The 26,372-nt window shown below is 39.7% G+C and overlaps 2 protein-coding genes across 8 annotated transcripts in view; one reads left to right on the top strand and one right to left on the bottom strand.

Annotated features, from left to right (window-relative positions):
* adat3 (adenosine deaminase tRNA specific 3) overlaps positions 1 to 13,070 on the bottom strand; it is a 37,028-nt gene extending 23,958 nt beyond the window's left edge. For 2 of the 4 annotated variants that reach the window (XM_087988666.1, XM_043692843.2), the window contains exons 1-2: positions 12,888 to 13,070; positions 2,546 to 2,697 (exon numbers count right to left, since the gene is read on the bottom strand). In XM_087988666.1, coding sequence (XP_087844792.1) covers positions 2,546 to 2,697; positions 12,888 to 12,949 — 214 coding nt within the window. In that variant the 5' untranslated portion in view covers positions 12,950 to 13,070. Of the gene's footprint in view, positions 1 to 2,532; positions 2,698 to 12,887 lie in introns of all 4 variants that reach the window. The other 2 variants (XM_087988664.1, XM_043692845.2) reach the window with 2 other exon arrangements.
* Positions 13,071 to 13,118: 48 nt separating this feature from the next.
* osgepl1 (O-sialoglycoprotein endopeptidase-like 1) lies at positions 13,119 to 21,058 on the top strand. Of its 4 annotated transcripts, none has more exons than XR_015757574.1 (7): positions 13,119 to 13,578; positions 14,339 to 14,726; positions 15,623 to 15,827; positions 15,924 to 16,072; positions 17,310 to 17,436; positions 18,989 to 19,020; positions 19,985 to 20,056. XR_015757574.1 is itself a non-coding variant. In XM_043692847.2 (7 exons), exons 1-7 carry the CDS (start codon positions 13,379 to 13,381, stop codon positions 20,360 to 20,362), a joined length of 1,224 nt encoding a protein of 407 aa, XP_043548782.2. In that variant the 5' UTR covers positions 13,119 to 13,378; the 3' UTR covers positions 20,363 to 21,058. The 4 variants fall into 4 exon arrangements, 2 of the variants coding, with proteins under 2 accessions (XP_043548782.2, XP_043548783.1); XM_043692847.2 differs by lacking the exon at positions 18,989 to 19,020 and adding an exon at positions 20,284 to 21,058 and having other exon boundaries at positions 17,306 to 17,436; XM_043692848.2 differs by having other exon boundaries at positions 17,306 to 17,436.
* Positions 21,059 to 26,372: the final 5,314 nt, after the last annotated feature.

The raw sequence follows: 26,372 nt of genomic DNA, 5'->3' as shown, positions 1-26,372 counted from the left end.
TGTGCACTGACTGGGGATGAATCAAGAAATTTAATGACTTGTGAATGCAATTGAGGCATGCAAAATGTATCACATAGAGGTAGAGGGAGTCTAGACATCCACAAGATGTTCCAAACACTCCTTGGACAAAATTAGCGACAGAACTAGTCACAGTGCACAGGGAACATTACATCCTTGTTTTGGATTACTTCTCTAAATTTCTCATTATTTGATGACTTAGCAACACAACAAATGCAGCCCTCATTGACATAATAAGCACTATATTCCTGATTCTTTATTCCACAATAGATAGTGTCCGTCAACAGACCACAGTACGATGGTAAATTGTTTCAAGGTAGGTTACTAAGTGACCCATATCACATTATCACCCCGTTATTCATGCTCAAACAATCTAACAGAACATATGATAAATATCATTGAATCAATTATCATAAAGTGTCACACATCAAAAAAAGTTTATATTACATTGTTGCTTAAAAATGCAACATTTACGAAGGAGACATTATCATCACCAGCACAACCTATGCTTGGAGGAAAAGTGTGAACAACCTTGCCCCGCAATCAACTGTTCTTAACATTCCAAGAAAAAGTTCACTCTTCTTCAAAGACAGAACAGAAAGTGATGTACGGCAAGTGAACAGGTAGAGAACTACTTAAACTTTGCACTGGTCAGAGTGCATATTACAAATACAAATAATTCAAAATCAGCATAGGTTTTTAAAATATGCAATCAGTCCAGATCGGACAAAGTCATTACTAACCAAGGTGCTACATTGCATAGGAACTTAAGCCAGCTCAAACCAATGTGTGACACTTCAATCATGCACTATGACAGTGAAGAAGAAAACTCCAGCAATGATGTTGAGTGACAGCAACTAGCTGCAGGAAAAGCAAGTTGCCAGACACTGATATGACTGTGAATATAAGTTTGTATATAATAGTCAACCATAATAAATGTCTGTTGGATTCTTCCATTATCAGAATATTCACATTTCTTATGTTGCGGGAGATAACTTAAGTGTTGCTGCATCAGGTAAAATGTTCTGGAGGGGTAAAAGGAGACAAAGTCACGATATGATAAGTGATGCTTCATTTTGAAAGTATGATCCTGTAACTTTCAAATTTCAATTAATTTAATTGGGTTCCTTTTATCCCAGCTCTGCCGTATTGAGTTATACAATTAACAATAAAAGTTTTCACTCAGAAATCTATGTCAGTAATGGCATCTTTAATGGGAGAATATATTTATATTGGCTGGGGTACTTTTCAGACTGAAGAAGCTGTCATTCAATATTCAATGGCAATAAACACAGAGGAAGCAGTGTGAAATCATACAGACTTAGAGTCATGTACAGCAAGGAAACAGACCCTTCGGTTCAACTCGTCCATGCTAACCAGATATCCTAACCTAATCGAGTCCCATTTGCCATATCCCTCTAAATCTTTCCTATTCACATACCCATCCAGATGTCTTTCAAATGTAATTGTACCAGCCTCCAACACTCCTCTGGCAACTCATTCCATACACGCTTCACCCTCTGCATGAAGAAGTTTCCCCTTAGGTCCCTTTTAAATTTTCCCCTCTCACCCTAAATCAATGACCTCTAGTTCTGGAATTCCCCACCCCAGGGGAAAGAGTTTGTCTATTTACCCTATCCATGCCCCTTATGATTTTATAAACCTCTATACGGTCACCCCTCAGCCTCCGACGCTCCAGGGAAAACAGCCTATTCAGCCTCTCCCTATAGCTCAAAATCTCCAGCCCTGGCAACATCCTTGTAAATATTTTCTGAACCCTTCCAAGTTTTACAACATCCTTCCGATAGGAAGATCAGAATTGCACACAATATTCCAAAAGTGCCCCAATCAATGACATGCACAGTTGCAACATGACCTCCCAACTCCTATATTTAATGTTCTGACCAAAAAAGGAAAGCACACCAAACACCTTCTTCGTTATCCTATCTACCTGCAACTCCACTTTCAAGGAAGTATGAATCTGCACTCCAAGGTCTCTTTGGTCAGCAACACTCCCCAGGACCTTACCATTAAGTGTATAAGTCCTGCTCTGATTTCCACCATTTTAAAACATGCAGCTTGGAAGCTGGATCTATGAGCAGTTGATTAATAATGTCCTGAAACAATTAGCTCAGAAAATTGTAAATTTAATAACTGCTACTCTGGAAATAAGTCAAAATGTCAGATTACTTAACTAATCAAACACAGAAAGTCTCAGTGACTGCCGCACCATCTAGACCCCATTCTCTGATGGGAGACCAGATGTTCCACAGGTCATGCATAATGCAAACATCATCACAATTTACATAAACAGAGGTAACAGAGAAGATTGCACCAATTTAACGACAGGGACATTTCATTTGACATCTTGGGATGGTCTTCATAAAAGGCTTCATCGACTTGCAGACTAAATATATCCTAAAGCAGAGTGTCGTTCCTGTGCTGGCAGAGTGACAGGAGACATGCTCTTTTCCTTACCAAAGGTACAAAAGAAGTGCAGGGAACAGAATTTACCTCCTTGTCTTACCTTTGAAGAACTGACCCAAACCATTGGACACAATTATTGGGACAGGATTTGACAAGATTTTGGATAAAATTTGCAGTTCAGCAAAGCTCTTCAGCCTGATCCACTCCTTTAGTAACCACGTCATGTTCTCTACAGCCTCACAGCACCATGTCCTACAGTTTCAGGAATGCAATTAAAGAAAGGGTTATACTAAATTGCTGCTTTTCAAACCTTTTCCCAGTGTGACACAAACTAATTCCTCAGATTCTGTGTTACTGAGAATTAAGTTTTGGAAGGTCTCAGAATTGCTCATCAGTGGGGCAATGGAAGGTAGGTTGGGGGTTAATAACAGATTACTAATGTAAATTCATATATCGCTGGACATTGGAGTGCATCTGGGAAAATTAACAAACAGTGAACTTCACAACTGATCTTGGAGGAGCTGTTGGGCGAAGTACACAGCACAGAAGCAAATAAGTGTATTGTTGTTTTAAGTGTATTCAACAGAAAGTCTGCAGTAATGAGTAGAGTGGGTTTTTTCTTGATTATATGTTTTTGGAGATATGCCTCTTGATTAAACTTAAAATATAAATCATAACTAGTAACTTAACCTGGGGCAGTGTTTGTAGAGGAATAAGACAGTGTTATTTCTGGGTCTGCAGATTGTGAAGAAGCAAAAATGGTCTTTAGTAGAGTGATATGTGCTTCTTGTCAGATGTGGGAGTTTAAAGAGATTTTAAGGGTTACAGTAGATTATATCTGCCATAAATGCTGTTGGTTGCCAATCTTATCAGATCGAATGGATCAGTTGGAGAGACAGTTAGAAGCAATGAGGAATTTGCAACAGTATGTGATGGATGGCAGTTATAGGAAGGATGGAAAGTCTCAGATACAGTCACGTAGATGGGTTAATTCCAGGAAAGGTAAGAGAGGTAGGCAGCTAGTGCAGGAGTCTTTTGAAGCAATACCCATTTCAAACAGGTCAGCTGTTTTGGAAAATGTAGGGAGTGATGGAGTCGCAGGGGAACGTAGCACAAACAGCCAAGTTTCTGGTATTGAGACTGGGTCTAATGTAATGAGGGGTACACCGGGTCCCAAGAGATTAATTGTGTTAGGGTATTCTCCAGTCCAAGGTACAGACAGACATTTCTGTGGCCAACATCAAAAAATCAGAATGGTGTGTTGCTTCCCTGGTGCCAGAATCAAGGATGTCTCAAAGAGGGTGCAGAATGTTCTCTCGGGGGAGAGGGGCCAGCAAGAGGTCATTGTCCACATTGGAACCAACGACATTGGAAGGGAAAAGGTTGAGATTCTGAAGGGAGATTACAGAGAGTTAGGCAGAAATTTTAAAAGGAGGTCCTCGAGAGTAGTAATATCTAGATTACACCCGGTGCTACGAGCTAGTGAGGGCAGGAATAGGAGGATAGAGCAGATGCTCTAGAAGGAAATCAAAAGGGCAAAAAGGGGACATGAGATAGCTTTGGCAAATAGGATTAAGGAGAATCCAAAGGGTTTTTACAAATACGTTAAGGACAAAATGGCTGAGGAGTTGGTGTATGGGAGAAGGATTCACATTTTTGGATCATTGGAATCTCTTTTGGTGTAGAAGTGACCTGTACAAATCTGTACAAGAAGGACAGATTGCACATAAATTGGAAGGGGGCTAATATGCCGGCAGGGAAATTTGCAAGAGCTGCTCGAAAGGATTTAAACTAGTAAGGTGGGGGGAAGGGAGAGGTGGGACCAAGGGAGATAGTGAGGAAAGAGGTCAATCTGAGACTGAAACAGTTGAGAACAGAAGTGAGTCAAACAGTCAGGGCAGGCAGGGACAAGGTAGGATTAACAAATTAAACTGCATTCATTTCAATGCAAGGGGCCTAACAGTGATGGCAGATGAACTCAGGGCATGGTTAGGAACATGGGACTGGGATATCATAGCAATTACAGAAACCTGGCTCAGGGATGGGCAGGACTGGCAGCTTAATGTTCCAGGATACAAATGCTATAGGAAGGATCGAAAGGGAGGCAAGAGAGGCGTGGGGAGTGGCATTTTTGATAAGGGATAGCATTACAGCTGGGCTGAGGGAGGATATTCCTGGAAATACATCCAACGAAGTTATTTGGGTGGAACTGAGAAATAAGAAAGGGATGATCATCTTATTGGAATTGTATTATAGACCTCCTAATAGTCAGAGGGAAATTGAGAAACAAATTTGTAAGGAGATCTCAGCTATCTGTAAGAATAATAGGGCGATTATGGGAGGGGATTTTAACTTTCCAAACATAGACTGGGACTGCCATAGTGTTGAGGGTTTAGATGGAGAGGAATTTGTTAAGTGTGTACAAGACAATTTTCTGATTCAGAATGTGGACGTACCTACTAGAGAAGTGCAAAACTTGACCTAATTTTGGGAAATAAGACAGGACAAGTGACTGAAGTGTCAGTGGGGGAGCACTTTGGGGCCAGCGACCATAGTTCTATTAGATTTAAAATAATGATGGAAAAGGATAGACCAGATCTAAAAGTTGAAGTTCTAAATTGGAGAAAGGCCAATTTTGACAGTATTAGGCAAGAACTTTCAAAAGCTGATTGGGGACAGATGTTCGCAGGTAAAGGGACAGCTGGCAAATGGAAAGCCTTTAGAAATGAGATAACGAGAATCCAGAGAAAGTATGTTCCTGTTAGGGTGAAAGGAAAGGCTGGTAGGTATAGGGAATGCTGGATGACTAAAGAAATTGAGGGTTTGGTTAAGAAAAAGAAGGAAGCATAGATAGGATAGATCGAGTAAATCTTTAGAAGAGTATAAAGGCAGTAGGAGTGTACTTAAGAAGGAAATCAAAAGGGCAAAAAGGGGACATGAGATAGCTTTGGCAAATAGGATTAAGGAGAATCCAAAGGGATTTTACAAATACGTTAAGGACAAAAGGTAACTAGGGAAAAATTAGGGCCCCTCAAAGATCAGCAAGGCGGCCTTTGTGTGGAGCTGCACAAAATGGGGGAGATACTAAACGAGTAGTTTGCATCAGTATTTACTGTGGACAAGGATATGGAAGATATAGATTGTAGGGAAATAGATGGTGACGCTGAAAATGTGTTGCTGGAGAAGCACAGCAGGTCAAGCAGCATCCAAGGAGCAGGAGAATCGACATTTCGGGCATGAGCCCTTCTTCAGGAATGAGGAAAGTGTGCCCAGCAGGCTAAGATAAAAGGTAGGGAGGAGGGACTTGGGGGAGGGGCATTGGAAATGCGATAGGTGGAAGGAGGTCAAGGTGAGGGTGATAGGCCGGAGTGGGGGTGGGGGCGGAGAGGTCAGGAAGAAGATTGCAGATTAGGAAGGCGGTGCTGAGTTCGAGGGTTGGGACTGAGACAAGGTGGGGGGAGGGGAAATGACAAAACTGGAGAAATCTGAGTTCATCCCTTGTGGTTGGAGGGTTCCTAGGCAGAGGATGAGGCGCTCATATGAGGAAGAGCACCTCATCTTCCGCCTAGGAACCCTCCAACCACAAGGGATGAACCCAGATTTCTCCAGTTTCCTCATTTCCCCTCCCCCCACCTTGTCTCAGTCCCAACCCTCGAACTCAGCACCGCCTGCCTAACCTGCAATCTTCTTCCTGACCTCTCCGCCCCCACCCCCACTCCGGCCTATCACCCTCACCTTGACCTCCTTCCACCTATTGCATTTCCAATGCCCCTCCCCCAAGGCCCTCCTCCCTACCTTTTATCTTAGCCTGCTGGGCACACTTTCCTCATTCCTGAAGAAGGGCTCATGCCCGAAACATCGATTCTCCTGCTCCTTGGATGCTGCCTGACCTGCTGGGCTTTTCCAGCAACACATTTTCAGCTCTGATCTCCAGCATCTGCAGTCCTCACTTTCTCCTCCAAATAGATGGTGACACCTTGCAAAATGTCCAAATTACACAGGAGGAAGTGTTGGATGTCTTGACTTGCATAAAGGTGGATAAGTCCCCAGGACCTGATCAGGTGTAACCGAGAACGGTGTGGGAAGCTAGAGAAGTGATTGCTGGGCCTCTTGCTGAGATACTGTATCATCGATTGTCACAGATGAGGTACCGGAAGACTGGCGGTTGGGTAACGTGGTGCCACTGTTTAAGAAGGGTGGTAAGGACAAGCCAGGGAATTATAGACCAGTGAGCCTGACGTTGGTGGTGGGAAAGCTGTTGGAGGGAATCCTGAGGAACACGATGTACATATAATTGGAAAGGCAAGGACTGATTAGGGATAGTCAACATGGCTTTGTGCATGGGAAATCATGTTTTACAAACTTGATTGAGTTTTTTGAGGAAGTAACAAAGAGGATTAATGAGGGCAGAGTGGTAGATGTGATCTATATGGACTTCAATAAGGCGTTCGACAAGGTTCCCCATAGGAGACTGATTAGCAAGGATAGATCTCACGGAACACAGGAAGGACTAGACATTTGGATACAGAACTGGCTCAAAGGTAGAAGACAGAGGGTGGTGGTGGAGGGTTGTTTTTCAGACTGGAGGCCTGTGACCCGTGGAGTGCGACAAGGATCGGTGCTGGGTCCTCTACTTTTTGTCATTTACATAAATGATCTGGTTGCGAGCATAAGAGATACAGTTAGTAAGTTTGCAGATGACACCAAAATTGGAGGTGTAGTGGACAGCGAAGAGGGTTACCTCAGATTACAACAGGATCTTGACCAGATAGGCCAATGGGCTGAGAAGTGGCAGATGGAGTTTAATTCAGATAAATGCGAGGTGCTGCATTTTGGGAAAGCAAATCTTAGCAGGAGGTATACACTTAATGGTAAGGTCCTAGAGATTATTGCCGAACAAAGAGACCTTGGAGAGTAGGTTCATAGCTCCTTGAAAGTGGAGTTGCAGCTAGATAGAATAGTGAAGAAGGCGTTTGGTATGCTTATCTTTATTGGTCAGTGTTTTGAGTACAGGAGTTGGGAGATCATGTTACAGCCGTACAGGACATTGGTTAGGCCACTGTTGGAATATTGCATGCAATTCTGGTCTCCTTCCTATCGGAAAGATGTTGTGAAACTTGAAAGGGTTCAGAAAAAATTTACAAGGATGTTGCCATGGTTGGAGGATTTGAGCTATAGGGAGAGGCTGAACAGAGTGGGGCTGTTTTCCCTGGAGCATTGGAGGCTGAGAGGCGTCCTTAAAGAGGTTTACAAAATTATGAGGGGCATGGATAGGGTAAATAGGCAAAGTCTTTTCCTTGGTGTTGGGGAGTCCAGAACGAGAGGGCATAGGTTTAGGTGAGAGGGGAAAGATATAAAAGAGACCCAAGGGGCAACGTTTTCACAGAGTGTGGTCTGTGTCTGGAATGAGCTGCCAGAGGAAGTGGTGGAGGCTGGCACAATTGTAATATTTAAGAGGCATTTGGATGGTTTTATGAATAGGAAGGGTTTGGAGGGATCTGGGCCGGGTGCTAGTAGGTGGGACTAGATTGGGTTGGGATATCTGGAAACAGACCCTTCAGTCCAACCCGTCCATGCCAACTCAGTTTCCCAAACTAAATAGTCCCATTTGCCTGCACGTAAGCCTCTAAACCTTTCCTATTCATGTACCTGTGCAAATGTCTTTTAAAGGTTGTAACTGTACCTGTATCTACCACTTCCTCCGGCAATTTATTCCACACATTTTCTGAACCCTCTCCAATTTAATAATATCCTTCCTATGGTAGGGTGACCAGTACTCCAAAAGTAGCCTCACCAACAACCTCAATATGGTGTCCAACCTCCTCTACTTCATGGACTGAGCAATGAAAGCGAGCATGCTCTATGTCTTCTTAACCACCCTGTCTACCTGTGATGCAACTTTCAAAGAACAATGTATCTGAACCCCTAAGTCTCTCTATTCAACAATAATAAAACATCAACAACAATAATAACAACAACCACCTAGGGCCTAGAATGCTGACAATCTGCCCCATTCCCTGCTCCTTATCCCTGAAAGTGATTTCTTATTAAGGAAAAGTCCAACTCACTTCTGAAAGTTACTGTTGGATCTGCTTCCATCAGATATTCAGATAATGACCATCAGAACTGACTGAGTAAAATAATTTCTCCTCACCTGCTTTTTTGGATTTTTTTTGCCATGTACTTTAAATTGTGTTCTGAGATTACCAACTTTCCTGCGCTGGAATAACTTTCTCCCTTCACAAATAAAACTGCCACAAAAACTTCCAGACCTTGATAAAATCATTCTTCAACCTGCTGTGCACAAAGACAAATAACTTCAGCTTCTCCATACTTTCTGTGGTAAGTGTTAGTTTGGGAAATCTGGTTGACATGGATGAATTGGATCAAAGGATCTGTTTCCGTGCTGTATGACTCTATAACTCTACTTCCCACCTTATTTTTCATTACTGCATATTAATTTTTAAAGTCTATAAATTAAATTAGATCCAAGTTACAATGCAAATTTAATAAAATGTGAAACGAAATACACCAAGGATGTCAATTAATTGCATTGCACAATGAAAATAACAATATACTGAAGAAACTCCGAATTGCCATAGTGGCCTTTTGGGTGACTTTCAAATAGATACAGTGTACTGGAAAATGCCCCAAATGGCTATACGATAGTGGAAAGATTCTCACAGAGCTAAACTGCATTCAAGGTATCCCAGAATAACTTATGTGCGCTGAAGCAACTCAAATGACTTCAATCCACCTGTCAAATTGGCTACTCAAAGTATATTTATAGTAACCCAGATTTTACTTAGATAGATTTTACTCCCAATATAGTAAACAATAAGAGGGATGAGCAGGTTGTTACATAATATTAAAAATAATATACGCAGCTACACAAAGCTGATGAAAATGAGAAATACAGAAAAAGTTAGATTGTTAGTTCAATAAGGCTACATTCCAAACCACAGGATTTCAAGAGAATCATTAATAATAGAAGTTGGAAAACTACCAAATTCAGATCTATCAGACTAATGAAATATTACACGTGACTTGTATTGTTCTAAAGAACAATATGGAAAAACCTTGATTTTTAATTATATATCCAATTTGCTAAACTTCAAAACCAGTAGCAACATTTTGTTATTTACCCAGTTTGAGTCTATTATTTGATAGACAGGTTAGTTTTCCATTGCTGAATCAGGCAAGGTTTTGAAAAAGATCCAACCCCTCCCACTCTCTTCCCAAAAATAACATTTTGATTATAACGCTTTGCAGTAAGCTAGGTTAAGTTACACATACTAAGATTTCCAGTCAAATGTAGCTGCATGCCCCCGTACTGCTAAAGATAAGTGTGTACCAATATGTGAACATGAGTTGTCAGATGATATTTTGTTTCCTGCCAGTGTTATGTGAACTGACACGTAGGCCTGCAAAAGGAATTCAATTCCTCACTGTTGCCTTAAGTAAGCTCCATTCCAAAACACAAGCTCTCATATAAATTTAATGATAGAATTCAAAAGACTAATCAAGTTCCTTTGCAGAGACTATTGAAACATGACATAAATCCTGTTCTTAAAGTGCAGCAGGAAAAATATGTTTTTAAAAAAAAATTAAAAATCCAGTGTGATTTTGTTGAAAGCCATGCACAAAAGTTTTACTACTCCAGTTTGAAGTTATCTTTTTTTTTAGTCTGGGGGAATTGAGCCATCTTGTACCAGGTGTTTCACAATGTTGTAAAGTAGGGAACCTTAAGGTTTTGATCCAGCAAGTAAAAAAGAAACAAAAAACATGTTTGGTCAAACCGGATAAGGATGACAGTTTCCTTCTCTGAAGGACATTAGTGAACAAATTTATTTATGACAATTTGATACATAGTAACAAATTTGAAGTCTCTTAAAACATTCAAATTCCCCAAATGCCCTGTTGGGATTTGCTTGCATTATCCAATTTATCAGTCTAGTTATACAGGCACTACTACTGCAACTCTAGTTTGCATGACCGATTGTCAGTCTGTAGGTATGTAATTCTGTGAGAGTCTGTATGACAGTGAGTACATTTTTCGTAGGTATGTGTAGAGATGAGTGAATATATATGTGCCTGTGTATGCAAACTGAATGTATGTTGTTGGTATACTGATAGGTTTTATATTAATTGAAAATATTTCAATCTTGGTTTGTGTCAATACACCATGCACTTAAATTCATGTGAAGCCCTTCATGTAGAAAAATACTAAGATTCTTCATAGTGGAGAAAAATGCAAATATCAGTGAATAGCAGTAGGCACTAGGAATACAGAAAGTTAGCTCAATGGCTGGGAAAAAAAGTATGAATATTTAACAAAGAATGTCCAATGATTAGCTGAGACAGCCGAAAGCCAATACGAGCTCCAGATTTTGAATGCATATTTAGAATCTGGGGTAATTCAAGATGGATTACCTGTTTTTAAACCTAGGGGCACGTATTGTTCATAACTTAGAATATTAAATGGTTCTATAACCTCAATGTATACATTTAAAATAGCAGAAACTGAACAGTGTGGCAGATCATTTTGCCAGCACACTATGTGAATGAATTTCCATTGTTAAAAATCACACAACCAGGTTATGGTCCAACAAGTTTATTTGGAAGCACTAGCTTTCGGAGTGCCGCTCCTTCATCGGTTGGTTGTGGAGAATAAAAGTATAAGACACAGATCTTATAGCAAAAGATAACAGTGTCATGCAACTGAAATGATATATTGAACAAACCTGGATTGTTGTTGACTTTCATCTTTTAGAATGTTTCGGTTCATTAATATGTAAATCCCAGAACTTCTTTTAAGTCATCTTCTTGAGATAACTTAAGGCTTGATAACAAATGGTGACATCTCAGCTCAGACAATGCATTAAAGGTGTGAGGTTAGAGTCTGGCTATATCCCAATCTGGAGTCAGACTGGTTCTATTCCCAAAGTGGAATTTACAAAATATTACATGTAGTGACTGCCTGCAGATTGTGCATTTTTGAGCAAAATAGAATGTATCTGCAAATATAATTCTGCAAATACAAAATCACCCCCATAGACTTATACACGAGAGGGAGAGAGAGAGTGAGTGTGTGTGTATATGAGTGTGTATGAGTGCATGTGAGAGAGTTTGTGTTTGCGTGTGTGAAAGTTTGGTAAAGTGTGCATGTGGGTGTGATGGAGTATAAGTCTGTGAGTGGGTGTGTACGTGGGTGGGAATGGGGGGGGTGTATGTGTGTGTATATGAGAGACAGCATGTATATGAGAGAGGGTCTGCGTGAGTATGTAAGAGTGTGTGTGTGTGAATGTATAGTGGGGGGGGGGGGGGGGTCACCTGTAGTCTGATATGAACCCAAGATCCCGGTTGAGGCCATCCTCAAGGGTACTGAATTTGGCTACCAGCCTCTGCTTGGCCACTTTGCATTGTTGTCTAACCCGAAGTCCACCTTGGAGGATGGAAGATCTGAGGCTGAATGTCTCTGACCGCTGAAGTGTTCCCCACCTGGGAGGGAACACCCCATCTGGTGATTGTTGCGTGGTATCCATTCATCCGTTTTTGCAACATCTGCATGGTCTCGCCAATGTACCATGCCTTAGGGCATCCTTGCTCGCAGCGAATGAGATAGACAATGTTGGCTGATTACCTGTTGCATACATGGTGGGTGGTGTCGCCATGGGTAATGGTGGTATTCGTGTTGACACTCTGACATGTCTTACAGTAGTTGACAATACAGGGTTATATGTGGTCGATATTGTCCTGAAGGCTGAGCAGTTTGCTGCGAACAAATCATCTATTTAAGGCTTTAAACAACTGCCAAGCCTTAAACAGATGATTTACACTCACAAGCACTCACACACACACGCATATAAGTCTATGGGGTGAATATGTATTTGCAGATAACTTTTTTGAATGAAATAGAATGTATCTTAAGAAGGTGGCTTAAGAGAAGTTCTGGGATTTACATATTAATGAACCAAAAACATTCTAAAAGATGAAAGACTTAACAACAATCCAGGTTTGTTCAATATATCATTTCAGTTGCATGACACTGTTAACTTTTGCTATGACTTCTGCATCTTATGATCTTATTCTCCACAATCACCTGATGAAGGAACTGCACTTCGAAAGCTAGTGCTTCCAAATGGACTATAATCTGGTGTTGTGTGATTTTTAACTTTGTCCACCCCAGTCCTTCCACATCATAATTTCCATTGAGCAGTGCTGATACCAACAGACACCTGAATAGAAAGAAAGTCTGTAAATGTTATGAACGACATAAATTCGTTGGAAATGTGCAACAGGTAAGTCAGCACATGAACATGACTTCATGGGGTGAGGGGGAAGAGGTCATGATGGGACGGTTTGCTGACCCGAGCCGTTTCTCCGTCTTTAGGGCGCTGCCATTTCAGCAGCTGAGTATTTCCAGTAACCGCAGGTCCTACCTCCCGATTGACTCTGTGCCGCGCGGCTGAACCATTTTCAAGATCCAGGTTGGCGGGGACATCTGAGCATCCCTTTCGAACAAGATACAGGGACCAAGGGGCGAGACAGCGAACCTACAGCCGGAACGATACCTCGGCCGCAACCGTGTGCGGCTCCGGGAAGGAATTCGCTGTGACACAGATGAGGGAGAGGAAATCAGAAGTTGCTGGAAAAGCTCGGCAGGTCTGGCAGCATCTGCGCAGAGAAATCAGAGGTTAACGTTTCGGGTCCACTGACCCTTCCTCAGAAGTGTTGAGGGAAGAAATGAATTACTCGGTTTTCCTTAATCCCACGAGTATTTACGCTAAAACTGAACAGCACGAGTTGCAATAGGATGTACGGGGCGGGAGGAAGGTGATAATCTCAGCACATTCATTGCAGACGGTTTATCTTTTTTTAAATCTCTAACTGACCTCCCCCTTCTTATTGTCTGGCGGCGGCCTGGGTTGCCATGGTGAGAGCCCAGGGAGTGGGCGCGCGAGCAGTGTATCGCTGGGCTCGCGGTGCCGCGTCCCTGAGCCGAGCTCAGTGCAATGCCAGGCTGGTGCTGGGCATCGAAACCAGCTGCGATGACACGGGAGCGGCGGTAGTGGACGAAACAGGCAAAATCTTGGGAGAAGCCCTATATTCTCAGAAAGGAACTCATCTCAAGTAGGTCAAAATGCTCTTCCCGGTCCTTTTGTTGGAGGAGGTGTGCACGGATGGAAATATAACGTGCAACACTGCTTTAAGTGAAATTCAAACACTGTACTGTAACTCCTTAATTTTTAATAGCTGGTACAATACTGATGTGACAAACATCACACAATGTCATGTTTTTGGGCTACAACATTGCCAACATTATGTTCTCTGTACCACTTAAGTAAACCAATCCTCTGTTGTTTTAAAAGCAAGAGAAACCTGTATGAATAATATTGGTTAGAAATATATACCAAATACAAATGACAAGGTGCAAATGTACAAGAGTATATAAATGATTTTCTGATTGCTTTAAGGGTATTTTGATAACGTACACACAATAAATGCTTGTCAAAATATGCTGTCATGAGTACACCAGAAAGCATTCAGTTTTGTCCTGTGAAAAGAAAAGATGCAAATAATCACTTGTGATGATCAAAAAGCAATAATTGCAATGACTTTAACTTGGAGATCATGACAGATTTACTAATGATTCTTCTGTTATCAGAAGCTAATTTAAATGCAGAGCAGGCTTTTCATTGTTCAGGTCAAAACTGCAGCAGGTGTCTCAAGCTTATGTTTGGATTAAAGTGTTCAAGTGCTGATACCCTCTTTACAAATGTTTATTCAGTTACTTACTTTTGAAGATACTAGCTACATTGATTTTTTACTATTTTATTCATAAACCGAAATAGTTTGCATATTCTTTGAGCTGTATTTTGATTTGCTTTAGGGCAGGTGGTATAATTCCAACCGTCGCTCAAAAGCTACACAAAGAACAGATTGAAAATGTGGTGCAAGAAGCAATAGATAAGAGTGGTGTCTCTCCTAATGAATTGACAGCAATAGCAACTACCATAAAACCGGGACTTGCGTTAAGCTTGAAAGTGGGCGTAGAGTACAGCTTAAAACTAATAGAACAATATAACAAACCCTTTATCCCTATTCATCACATGGAGGCACATGCACTAACTGTTAGAATGCTGCACAAGGTGGAATTTCCCTTCCTGGTCCTTTTGGTTTCTGGTGGACACAGTTTGCTGGCTGTTGCCCGTGGAATTTCTGACTTCCTTCTTCTTGGACAAACTTTGGATGAAGCGCCTGGAGATACATTAGACAAGGTATAAATCTCTAACCGATACAGATGGCAACTTTAAGATTGTCAGTGAACAACAGCAAGATTTTCTACAGTATCTGTGCAACCTGCACCTAAATTCTGAACCTAGTATTACATCTGCGCTGAAGCAACGTATTAGGAGGAAATATATGCCTTTGGTGCTTGAGCCAGGGAGCAGATTTGATGGTGTTAATAGGTATTAATGGATATAAAAGAATGGGGAAATCTGAAGGTGATGTAATGTGATTACATGCTTAATATACCTTTACCTGAATTTCCTCAAACTTTTACTGTGGATATTTTGTTTACAGGGCAACCTAAATTATCCAAATAACAGATTATCCAAACAAAAACTCAAGGTCCCAAAGCTTGGGTAAACTGTGTTATCCGACCATTCGATTTTCCGAACATTTGATTATCCATACAAAATATTCCCTGCCCGTGTCGTTTGGATAATCGAGGTTGCCCTGTAAATCCTGATTTGCACTCCAAATTTGGAGCAAATGTGCAGGATATTCCACCCTGTAACGCTTACTTATTTACTTAGTTTACCATACTTAGCTTTGCTTGCATTAAGGTTTAGTTAAAAGATATCGCATGGATTTTTTTCTTGCCAAAACTGTTCGGTGTCTAATTTTGTCCTATAAATTGGTAATTATTTGTATCCTATAAAATGTCTTGATGACCTTTTAAATGTTTTTACACGTGAGAAATGGAGATATATTGTAAATTGACTGAATTTAAATGAACATAAGCAGATTTTTAAAGGTTACCAATCTTGTTTTATCATTTATATTTACATTTAAAATTATGTGGATGAAATTCTTTTGATTTAGAAAGTAATATAAGATTTTTTTCTTGATAGTAGCTGTTTCAAATTACAGTGATATTTCTACTCAGGTTGCACGGAGATTGTCCCTCAAAAATCACCCAGCATGTCATACAATGAGTGGAGGTGAAGCCATTGAATATTTGGCCAAAATGGGAAACAGGATGCAGTTTGAATTAACGCAGCCTATGAGCCAGCATCCAGACTGTGATTTTTCCTTTGCTGGTCTGCGCAATCAAGTCAATCAAATAATTATCAAAAAGGAAAGGGAAGAAGGTTTGCACGTTTTTGATATTTCTATTTAATGTAACAGATAGTAGTGACTCACTCATTATGTTGTACACTATTAAGTCAGCTATTTTTCTCAACCAGGTTTCCAGATGGGTCAGATATTGCCTTGTGTAAGTGACATTGCTGCTGCGGTGCAACATACAGTGACCGCTCACTTAGCCAAACGTACACATCGAGCTATTCTCTTCTGTAAGAAGGAAGGTCTGTTGCCTCAATCAAATCCAGCCTTGGTCAGTATCCCATCATGTATTTTGTGTTTTACTTGGTAATAATAAATATTGGGCATGAGTCCATTCTCAGTGAATTCTAAGCATTTCTTTACAGATCGGGAATGTCAAAGAGTACCTGGCTTGCTCTTGTCCAGTTAGTGATCTGTTTCAGATCTTTTAACCAACTTGTTCAGACATGTTATGATGCACTCTGGAGCAGGTGGAGCTTTGACCCTGGCCATCTGATTCGGAGGTGGGGAAATCACCATTGCATCACAAGAACCCAGTGACCTGTTTCACACTTTAATAAGTCCTGATAACTGTCTATCTGCTTTATACAGTGGTAATTGATAGAATATGTAGATCTAGTTCGAGGCAGGAAAACTTGGAAGGTAAGACGGAATCTTGCTTTCATGAAAATAATTGCTTGGGAAAAGTGTTTTTATGGAAGAGATTTAAAAATTGGAGCTAATTTACACAGAGAGGTAAACCAGTTTTGCATGGTGGCTGTGACCAGATTTAAAAGTGGTTTAACTTGTGATGATTTTATATTTCACATTCATCTATTTGAAATTTGCATTTTGACAAGGCCTGGTTGCAAATCATCTGTAAGCCCTTGCGACTGAAGAATTGAAGGCATATACTATTTCAAAAACAGTATTACAATCATATTCTTTTCCTGGTGCAACTTTACTGCTTGGAATTTGAGTGTTGTGGCTGATGTTTGGTCACCTTGACAGCACCAGTTTGCAGGTAAATGTTTCACAAAGAACATGAGGAAGAACTCTTTGTGGCTGTGGTCATCCACTAACTATTGCTTAGATAGTGACTTCTGCCCTGAGAAACCCATTCCTGTTCACATCTCAGCCATTCACATCATCTCAGCTGAAAACATTAAATGGATTGTAACCTTGACATGGAACTAAAACTGCTTCCTTACCCATAAGAATACAGAGGAACCTCGATTATCCAAAGGACACGGACAGACAGTGTTTGATTCCGAATAATCAAATGCCAGATAACATAGTTTAGCCGAGCATTGGGACATTGTGATTTTGCCAGATAATCTGATATTCAGATAATCGAATGCCGGATGATCGAGGTTCCTCTGTTTAAAATTGAATAAAATTGTATTCTTTGGAATGGGATCATAAGCACAAAAATTGTATAGCCTTTGAAAAATCATTTTGTGGAAAGGTATGCATTTTAACTTGTGCAATATTTATTGTTTTATATTCCTCACTTTCATGTCAGGTAGTTTCAGGGGGAGTGGCCAGTAATGAATACATCAGAAAAGCACTTTCGATAGTAACTGAAGCAAATGGATTCTTGCTGCATTGCCCGCCTCCAAAACTTTGCACAGACAATGGCATCATGATTGCATGGTGAGAACAGTACATAGTGTTAATTTTACCTTGAAGTATTACATACAATGAAGAAGCATTGTAATCACTTTCAAACATGCTTGCTTAGTGGAAAACAGAATTTAAAAATGTTAAAATCTTGGAAGTTTCTTTCTTCTTCATAAATGCATGACATCTGTCTAACTGTAGTTCTCCAAAGAAGTTATGATTTTGAATTTGGATCCACTTTTAGTGCATCTGATAAAAACACATGCTAAATAAGAACCACTTTCTTTTTCTTTTTTGCTTTCTGTATCGGTGTCACTGCTACTTTCTTCAACTTGGATTAATATTTGTATTTCTGTTGAAAGGATGTCAACAGTGGTTTATGCCATTCTTGATGGCGTCACAAATTGACATTACAGGGAGAAACCAATCCACAGAAGAAAGGAAATTGAGAAATGGAAGATGTTAAATTGAACAAGTTTCTGAAAACAAGAAGCATTCAGAGGGAAGGTGTTTTGCAACTAAATGAGGAACAAGCAATAGAAAAGGGGAGGGACAGAGAGACAAACAGTACCTCAATGTCTAAAGAATTATGGATGTATGGGCTATACATAAGGCTAGAAAATCAAATGACTACAGGAAGGTAGAATGACCATGAAGAAATATAAAATTGAGGACTGCAATTTTGCACTTGCCTTAATGGTTTTGAGATGAGATAAATGTGTTATAAGGCAGGGGTGATTAAAGAATATGATGTTTAGAGACCAGCAAAGAGCTGATGCAAGGAGATCAACTGGCAGGGCATTTAAAGAAGTTGTGACATTTAAGGTGGTTACGACAGGACAAGGCTTTTGCCAGTGTTTGGGGAAGAAAGATGAGGATGTGGAAAAAATGGAAGAAAGTCTTAATAATATAGGAGAGGAAACTGAGCGGTAACAAAGGATTCTATGCCATCTGTTCCATCCTGAAATGAAAGAATTTAAGTTGATAAAGTCAAGGAAAAAATGATAAGTAGTTACCACAATCCTTGCTGCTTTTTGATTGGCCTGTGATACTGTAACAGTTTACAAAGATAGTTACAGTCTGATTAGCTGATTATGATGTTAAATACAGTAATCGAGAATTGGATATCTTAGAGTACAGTCGGTTTAGTTCTAAGGCGTGTTTTTTCAATGTGAATTGGCTATAATGTATTTGAAGAATTTAGACCTTTTTTTTAGAACACAAACTTTCCTGACCTGTATTGGCTATAATGCAGTTCTGACTCCATTAGTTTAAATGGTGCTGCTGTTATGCGATTTTTCTTATAATGCAGGATTGCACAGGAACAGAACTATATCAAAACAGACTGTAGCACAACTAATTAGTCATCTCAAAGAGCCATTGAGACTAGAAACATTCATTTCCTCGTTCCATGTATGCTTGCTCTCTCACATGTATGACCCACTGTGATCTCCAGCATTTGTTGTTTTCAGTACAGAGTCCAGCATGTGTAGTAATTTGTTCCTTCATTTATTAGATGTTGCCCTTCAGTATTTCTATTGCATAATTTAAATTTTTTTTACTTATTTCTGCTCATTATATCCAGATGAGTCTCAAGATCCAAGAACATTACTTCAGGTGTGAAAGACGTATTGTACTCAGCAAATGTGCAGCCAGGCAAACAAACCTATTGTCCCAGTGCATGGAACTAACTGCACGTAATTGAAATATACAATTTCACTAAATGTAGCTATATGTTAGCAATCTATTTATTTAAAAAATGACACTCAAAAACAATTCAATAAATTTAATGTAGGAAATACATTGTCACTGCATTGTTATAAAATAGGTACAATTAAGCAGGGTCATTCAACACTCATTAGCTCATTTATTTAGAGTAGCCCAATGCTTAATAACATGGAATTTAACTGTGTTTAACTGATTCCAGGGTTTGTTCTTTTGCTCCTATAGCCTATTGTTCATTCTCGTTGCATGAATAGCTTCCTGATATCAGTAATGAATCTAATGCTATTTGAACACTTGTTCTTTTATCTTACTATCATGTTTTAATTTGAATTGGTGTCCCAGATTTAGCTTTAACATTATCTTTCAACAATCTCCTATCATAGTTGGAAAAATCAATGTACCTCCATTTTATCCTCATAAGTGGGCCACCTGAATTCAGGTCCTTATGTTGCTTCCTAGTACCATCTCCAAGGACTGAATGACTCTTCCTTGTATTTTGGAGTCCAAAACCAAATACAATATTTGAAGTGTGATTTGAGCAGATTACACATGGATTCCTCTCATTTGTGCTCTGCTTTTTTGACCATGTAGGTAAATATTCTTTTACAAACCTTATATTATTCTATCAAATCTTAGTGGGACACATAAAACACAAGAATAATCAGTAATAGTCTTAAACCTTTTGCATTTCTATTATATCTATTTTACACTTTTTAATTTCATCACTACACTCATTTTTATAAACTGCTCATTTTCTGTTACTAAACCAATTCTGAGAACAGGGTCTTTGCCTTGTATCAGCTCAATTACAGTTGTTAATATGGTGCACAATGTTACTATACTTCTATGTTTTTAGGAACGGTATTGAGAGACTTCGAGTAGGAATTGATGTTATACATAATCCAAAAGAAATTCGCTATGAGCCCAAGTAAGTGACTAGGCTTTTAGATTTTTTAAAATAGCAGTTATGAGCTAACCAAATTCTAAGGCTGCAATAATTTTTCATTTCAATCTAACATTTTTAAGAATTGTTTCAAGTTGTGGAAATGTGTGGTTGAATTACATAGCCATTACAAATCAAGCAAATATAAAATTAAATAAGAATGCACTGCTTTTATTTTAGCTAAATTTGCTGTCACTTGCTTTGTTTTGCAGAGCCCCTCTGGGAGTTAATGTTTCTGAACAAGTCAAGAGAGCTGCACTCAAAGTTCCATATCTAAAGCTAAAGACATGATTAATTTGGCTTCTTCATGGTTCATCGTTTTAAGAAATCTCACTGTGCTGGGCTTTAAATTAAATTCATGCACATTGTATTGCACTACTTGCATACAAATTTAAGAACCGGTATTGGCCATTTGCCCAATCAAATCTGCTCTGCCATTTAATAAAATCATGGTTGATCTGATTGTAAACTGCAGTTGTATGTTTGAAATACCAGGAGAACGTGAGGACTGCAGATGCTGGAGATCAGAGTCGAGAGTGTGTTGCTGGAAAAGAACAGCAGGTTAGGCAGCATCAGAGGAGCAGGATAATCAACGTTTCAGGCAAAAGCCCTTCATCAGAAATACTGAAATGTCAGTAATTCAATGATAATGTTCAACAATTGAGTGAAAATTGTGACATACAAGGTTAATCTAGCTCATATGTTGTATATTTCACAGGGAAGGAGCAGGGAGCTCAACCTTTGATTGTTTTTATATTAAGCTAAGTAACAAGCTTAATTCTTGATTGTTTTTATATTAAACTCATCAACAAGCTCTACAGAGCATAATATGGTGAATGCCTAAAACTTGGCTTTTAATCTGTTTTGTTAGGTGACAGCTGAAGCAGAGAAAACAGAGACAAAATCTGTGCCGTTTCCTCTTTAAGTGCTTTGTGAAGAACATAAACATACACAATTAGCAATTTTGAGACAAATGAATTAAACTCAGTTTACTTTTGAGTCCTTTATTCTAATGGACAATTTCTGAAGTTCTTCCAATGCCCTACTGAAAAATGAAGGCTGCAGTAGGAACAGTTTGCCATCTTGAGCTTCCCTTGTCAAGTATTACGATCCCAGCTAATATTTCTACTGAACAAGTCAGATCCTAGAACAAAACCTGGCTTGATAGATCATATCTTTTCTTGAAGCATGAGCACAGAAGACTGGAAATTTTCTTCAATGGTAAAAAGAAAGTTTCTTTAAGGAAAATTGCTGAAAATCAAACCAAGTTATCTAATACAGTGCAAAAGATGTTACAACGCACAACAAAGCAATGTTTTCAACTATTCCTCAACACCATGACTTTATAAGCATCAAATTCAGAGCAAATACTCCTATATCTTAAATTTTTAAGTTCGACTCAACTGATTTCACCTAGTTCTTTCCTGTGAACTGAAATCTTCTTGCATGAACACCCACAAAATTGAAAACTTAGATTTTCTCAGACTTTCAACAATCCGCTGGTTTTTAATTAATCGCTCCTTGCTCATCTGGAAGGGAGTCCAACTAAATTACTATTAAACTAATTTATTTCCTGAATTGTTCCTAGGCAAAACTATTGATCAAATTTTACCAAAAGTTAAATAAGTGCCAGAATTTTAAAGCTGCATGAGGGCTTTCTCTCCATGGATCATGAACTTTCTCACATAATTTTACATTATTCACCTAATATATGAAGAGAAAATGAGGTCTGCAGATGCTGGAGATCAGAGATGGAAATGTGTTGCTGGAAAAGCGCAGCAGGTCAGGCAGCATCTAGGGAACAGGAGAATCGACATTTCAGGCATTAGCCCTTCTTCAGGAATGAGGAAAGTTTGTCCAGCAGGCTAAGATAAAAGATAGGGAGGAGGGACTTGGGGGAGGGGTGTCGGAAATGTGATAGGTGGAAAAAGGTCAAGGTGAGGGTGATAGGACAGATTGGGGTGGGGGCGGAGAGGTCGGGAAGAAGATTGCAGGTTAGGGAGGCGGTGCTGAATTTGATGGATTTGACTGAGACAGGCTGGGGGGAGGGGAAATGAGGAAACTGGTGAAATCCGAGTTCATCCTTTGTGGTTGGAGGGTTCCTAGCCGGAAGATGAGGCGTTCTTCCTCCAACCGTCGTTTCGCTGTGGTCTGACGATGGAGGAGTCCAAAGACCTGCATATCCTTGGTGGAGTGGGAGGGGGAATTGAAATGTTGAGCTACCCAACCCAACCACCCTGTAGCTCAACATTTCAATTCCCCCTCCCACTCCACCAAGGATATGCAGGTCTTTGGACTCCTCCATCGTCAGACCACAGCGAAACGACGGTTGGAGGAAGAACGCCTCATCTTCCGGCTAGGAACCCTCCAACCACAAGGGATGAACTCGGATTTCACCAGTTTCCTCATTTCCCCTCCCCCCAGCCTGTCTCAGTCAAATTCAGCACCGCCTCCCTAACCTGCAATCTTCTTCCCGACCTCTCTGCCCCCACCCCAATCTGTCCTATCACCCTCACCTTGACCTTTTTCCACCTATCACATTTCCGACGCCCCTCCCCCAAGTCCCTCCTCCCTATCTTTTATCTTAGCCTGCTGGACAAACTTTCCTCATTCCTGAAGAAGGGCTAATGCCCGAAACGTCGATTCTCCTGTTCCCTAGATGCTGCCTGACCTGCTGCGCTTCTCCAGCAACACATTTCCATCACCTTATATATGCACCATGTTATCGCTATCTTGTGCTCACCAATGGTAGAAATACCAATCATTACCAGAAACCTCTTGAATTTCTGGTGTTGGTGTTATACTGAAAGCAGGTCATGCTATCAGCTGGGATCTGCCTTTCATAATATGTGTAGTTGGAGGGAAATGGAAAAGCTAAGATTCTGAGGGCACATGGGTGACACTTCATTGCAAATAGAATTTCACATTCATATCACTTATCTGATACTTCCTGCAACTGCAGCTACAAGAATCATACTACATGAACTACCCATCCTGAGTGATATAGCTTGTTAGAATACTTTCTAACGGGATGTTCCTCTTTTCTTTTACATCCAGCGCAGCATAACATCTTATCATTGTGCAGTCTGCAAGGGACTTAATAGTGCAATTTCCCCTTGAACAGCCTCATGTCACTCATAAGTAATGCCCACATGCTCAGTCAGAAAAGAAGACACTTAGTCTTCCGACTCCTGGTATGACGTCAGCCATTGTCATTGCGCACGTGCAATTTGGATGAGGCTGGGAAACAACTCGAGTCACAATTGGCGCAGTGAGTCAGGAAGAGCTTGGAAATGAGGGGATCCCCTTTATATAGGATGGGCTGAGGGGCTAAAATTTATGATATTCAAAAGTTGCATGACCTTGATTGAGCCCTGTAAACATTCCTTTAAGTGCAGAAGGCAGCACAATCAACATGTCTTTCTGTACTTGGTGTTACACTGCATAAGAGAGTTTCATCCTGGATTGTTGGACTTCATCTCGGATTGGAATTGCGAACAGTACCAGGAACCAACTTAAACCTTCAGACTAGCCATCGATCGAGGATCCCCAATGTGCAGAAGGGCGTGAGGTTTACTGTTTTTTCCCCTTTTTAAAAATTACTTAATAGATGTTCATATTTCAGTCTTTTATTTTTCCTCTCCCACTTATTTGTATTATTACTAAATAAAATGTTATATTTAAGCAAATTGCTGTTCAGTCTTCTCTTAACTACGTTCAACCAAATCCAAAAGAACAGCTTGAATACACTCTGTGATCTAAGACATCTTTGGCGAAGAGAATAGGATTCAGGATAATGTTTAAGGGAAAAGCAACCTGATGCTCCTGAGATCTTCCATATTCCAGAGTGAAATGTAGCAGACCCTGCATTCGGGTCTTTAGCTGATATGTTAGCCCAATTAGGACACGCAGAAGAATGGGGGACGGTTATAACTGGGGAAAAAAGAGAACTGGATACTGCATGTGCAAGTGCACTGAACTTTATAGAAGTGTTAACTCTCTGTGGCTGGCTTGAATGCACTTTTGTTGGTTGCTAAATGTCATCTTGTATAATTTGTGTGTTTTTGTTCCCTGGAGCTTGAGATCTGGGAATACTTTGAAGCTAGTTTGCATTTTCGGATTTGAAAGTGGTGTGTGCTTATGTCATTGTGGAACATGGATGGTTAAGGTGCTGTCCATTTAAGAAGCTAACAGTGGTTGTACAAAGCAAACATCTGCGATGATATAGTGATTAAAACAAATGTTTCAGAAAGCTTGGTAAAAAATGTGCCTTTTGGAATTGGCTCCGTGTTGTGTTTGGACTGGTTAGGTTTTAATTCCAGAAATTAACATGTTTGGAATTTCATTTTCTGACCAGAATAAACTTCAAAATTTGTTTCAACACGAGTGAATCTTTAATTCTGGATGATAAGATTGGCTCGTTGTAAATGTAAAGTTATTCAAGTGATGGGGACATTGGAATGTTGACAATGAAGCTCCCTGTGGATGAGAAGTTTTGGAAAGGCAAATTCAAATGTTTATGGCCCACTGCCTTTTTTTAAATCCATAGCAGATTAGTACTAATTAACCCAATCTGCTTGATGTGCAATGGATGGAGGTTTTTTGGATTTTTAGAAATTGGAGGCACTGAAGGCTGAACCCATTTGCAAACATTCAATATGCAACACAGTGATGGATGAGGTATCCTCAACCCATTAAGCCATTCATCAACAACACATTTCAGTATTGGGGAAGTACTTTGGAAATATTAATTGTAGTGAGTGTCATGAATCTCAAAATCAGTGAGCCTGGGTACACTTAAGCATATCATGATGTAAACTATATTAAGGCTCGCATGCCCTGTTATTGTAAAACATTTAAATCGAATAGTTAACTGAAAATTTAATGTCATTCTGGGAATGATAAAGTGCATGCACATAGTCTCAGTGGTTTCAGTTCATGAAAAATGTCTAGTGACTTTGTGGGAATAAACAAAATATTGAATTTGGACAAATTTATGTAGAGATATATCTAGAACGAGTCATCAAGTAACTTTAAAATAAAATGTGGGTCATCTTAGAGGAAGAACAAACAAATGTTTGACTTCTGTTTTAAAATATTATAAGATTATGTTTCATAGACTACAAATCTCTACAGATCTCTGGAGTTAGATAGAGTGGTAGTAGTTAAGTTACAAAATTGGATGAGATGAAAGAATTTGGGGTGGAGACTGGTGGCAGAAGAAAAAAAGTTAGAATATTGAGTTGAAACAGCAATTGAGTTAAAATGCATTTTATTACAAAGGAAGTTTAGATGAGAGCACCAAACTAATAACTTACTCTTGGTGACGTTTGTGTCCTTGTCTTTTTTTTTAAGAAAGACTGCATTGGTGATTGAGGCATTGGGACCATATGTAGAGAGATAAGTAAAATTTCATAGATCATTTGATAAGATCTTGTAGGAGTCAAGAATGCATGACATGGTCTTGGGACACCGATGTAAGTGTGCAAAAGTGAATGTTACCTTTGAGGTAATTAACATGAGAGTAAAAGAAAGCAATGAAGTACGGGTCTCAGACATGCACACCTACTTGACAAAAGGAAAAAAATTGCTTGGTAGAGCATAAAAACATAGTTTAAATGATAAGACACTGACAGAAAATCCAGAGAAAAACTGACTTTATGATAATGAAAGTAATATTAGTAAAAGCGATGTAAAAAGAATTACAGTCAACATAAGTGTGAATGGCCATTATATCAAAATATTACAAAAATGAAAGAATATGGACTCTGGGGGGAGTAATAGTGGACTGAGTGAGGGGACCCATTGGATGACATATAAAATACCCCATCTTGAGCGTTTGTATGACGCATGTACTCCAGTGTTTAAACCAATAGGTACAATTTTAATGTGTTAGGACAATTAGTGTATGTGCGAGAAGGCTGAACTAAGACTTAGGTGGTGTAGGAGTCTGTAGTAAGGGAACCCTGGGGAATATAAAAGGTGAGAAGCATAAGCTGAAGATAAAGCCTGATGAATGTTAGAACTGTATTGTTTGATTTCATGTATATTGTAACTCAAAGGGGTTATTTGCATATGGAGGTAGTTACCATTCAATGATACAATCATTCATAAAATTGGCAAGCCAGGAAATATTGAAGAAATATCCTCAAAACAAATACAGATGAAGAGAGCTGGATAAATTTTGAGTTCATTTTTGATATTATTTTAGTGTTATGGGGTGAAGTGATCTGTGGAAAGAGAACAGGAGGACAAAAAAACACAAGTTAAGGAACCCGAATCTGGAATATACCGAATCTTA

Source organism: Chiloscyllium plagiosum, unplaced genomic scaffold, assembly GCF_037043375.1.
Source record: "Chiloscyllium plagiosum isolate Xiang-an unplaced genomic scaffold, Cpla_swu_hap1 HiC_scaffold_7, whole genome shotgun sequence".
Classification (NCBI taxonomy): Eukaryota; Metazoa; Chordata; class Chondrichthyes; order Orectolobiformes; family Hemiscylliidae; genus Chiloscyllium; species Chiloscyllium plagiosum.
This window is presented reverse-complemented; position numbering and strand designations above follow the sequence as displayed.

What these genes read in the sequence shown, in the direction of transcription:
- osgepl1 (XM_043692847.2), top strand. Translation starts at nt 13,379, where the DNA reads ATGGTGAGAGCCCAGGGAGTGGGCGCGCGAGCAGTGTATCGCTGGGCT. An exon ending in CAGAAAGGAACTCATCTCAA is followed by an intron (nt 13,579 to 14,338) that starts GTAGGTCAAAAT and finishes GATTTGCTTTAG; the next exon opens with GGCAGGTGGTATAATTCCAA. An exon ending in AATGGCATCATGATTGCATG is followed by an intron (nt 17,437 to 19,984) that starts GTGAGAACAGTA and finishes CTATGTTTTTAG; the next exon opens with GAACGGTATTGAGAGACTTC.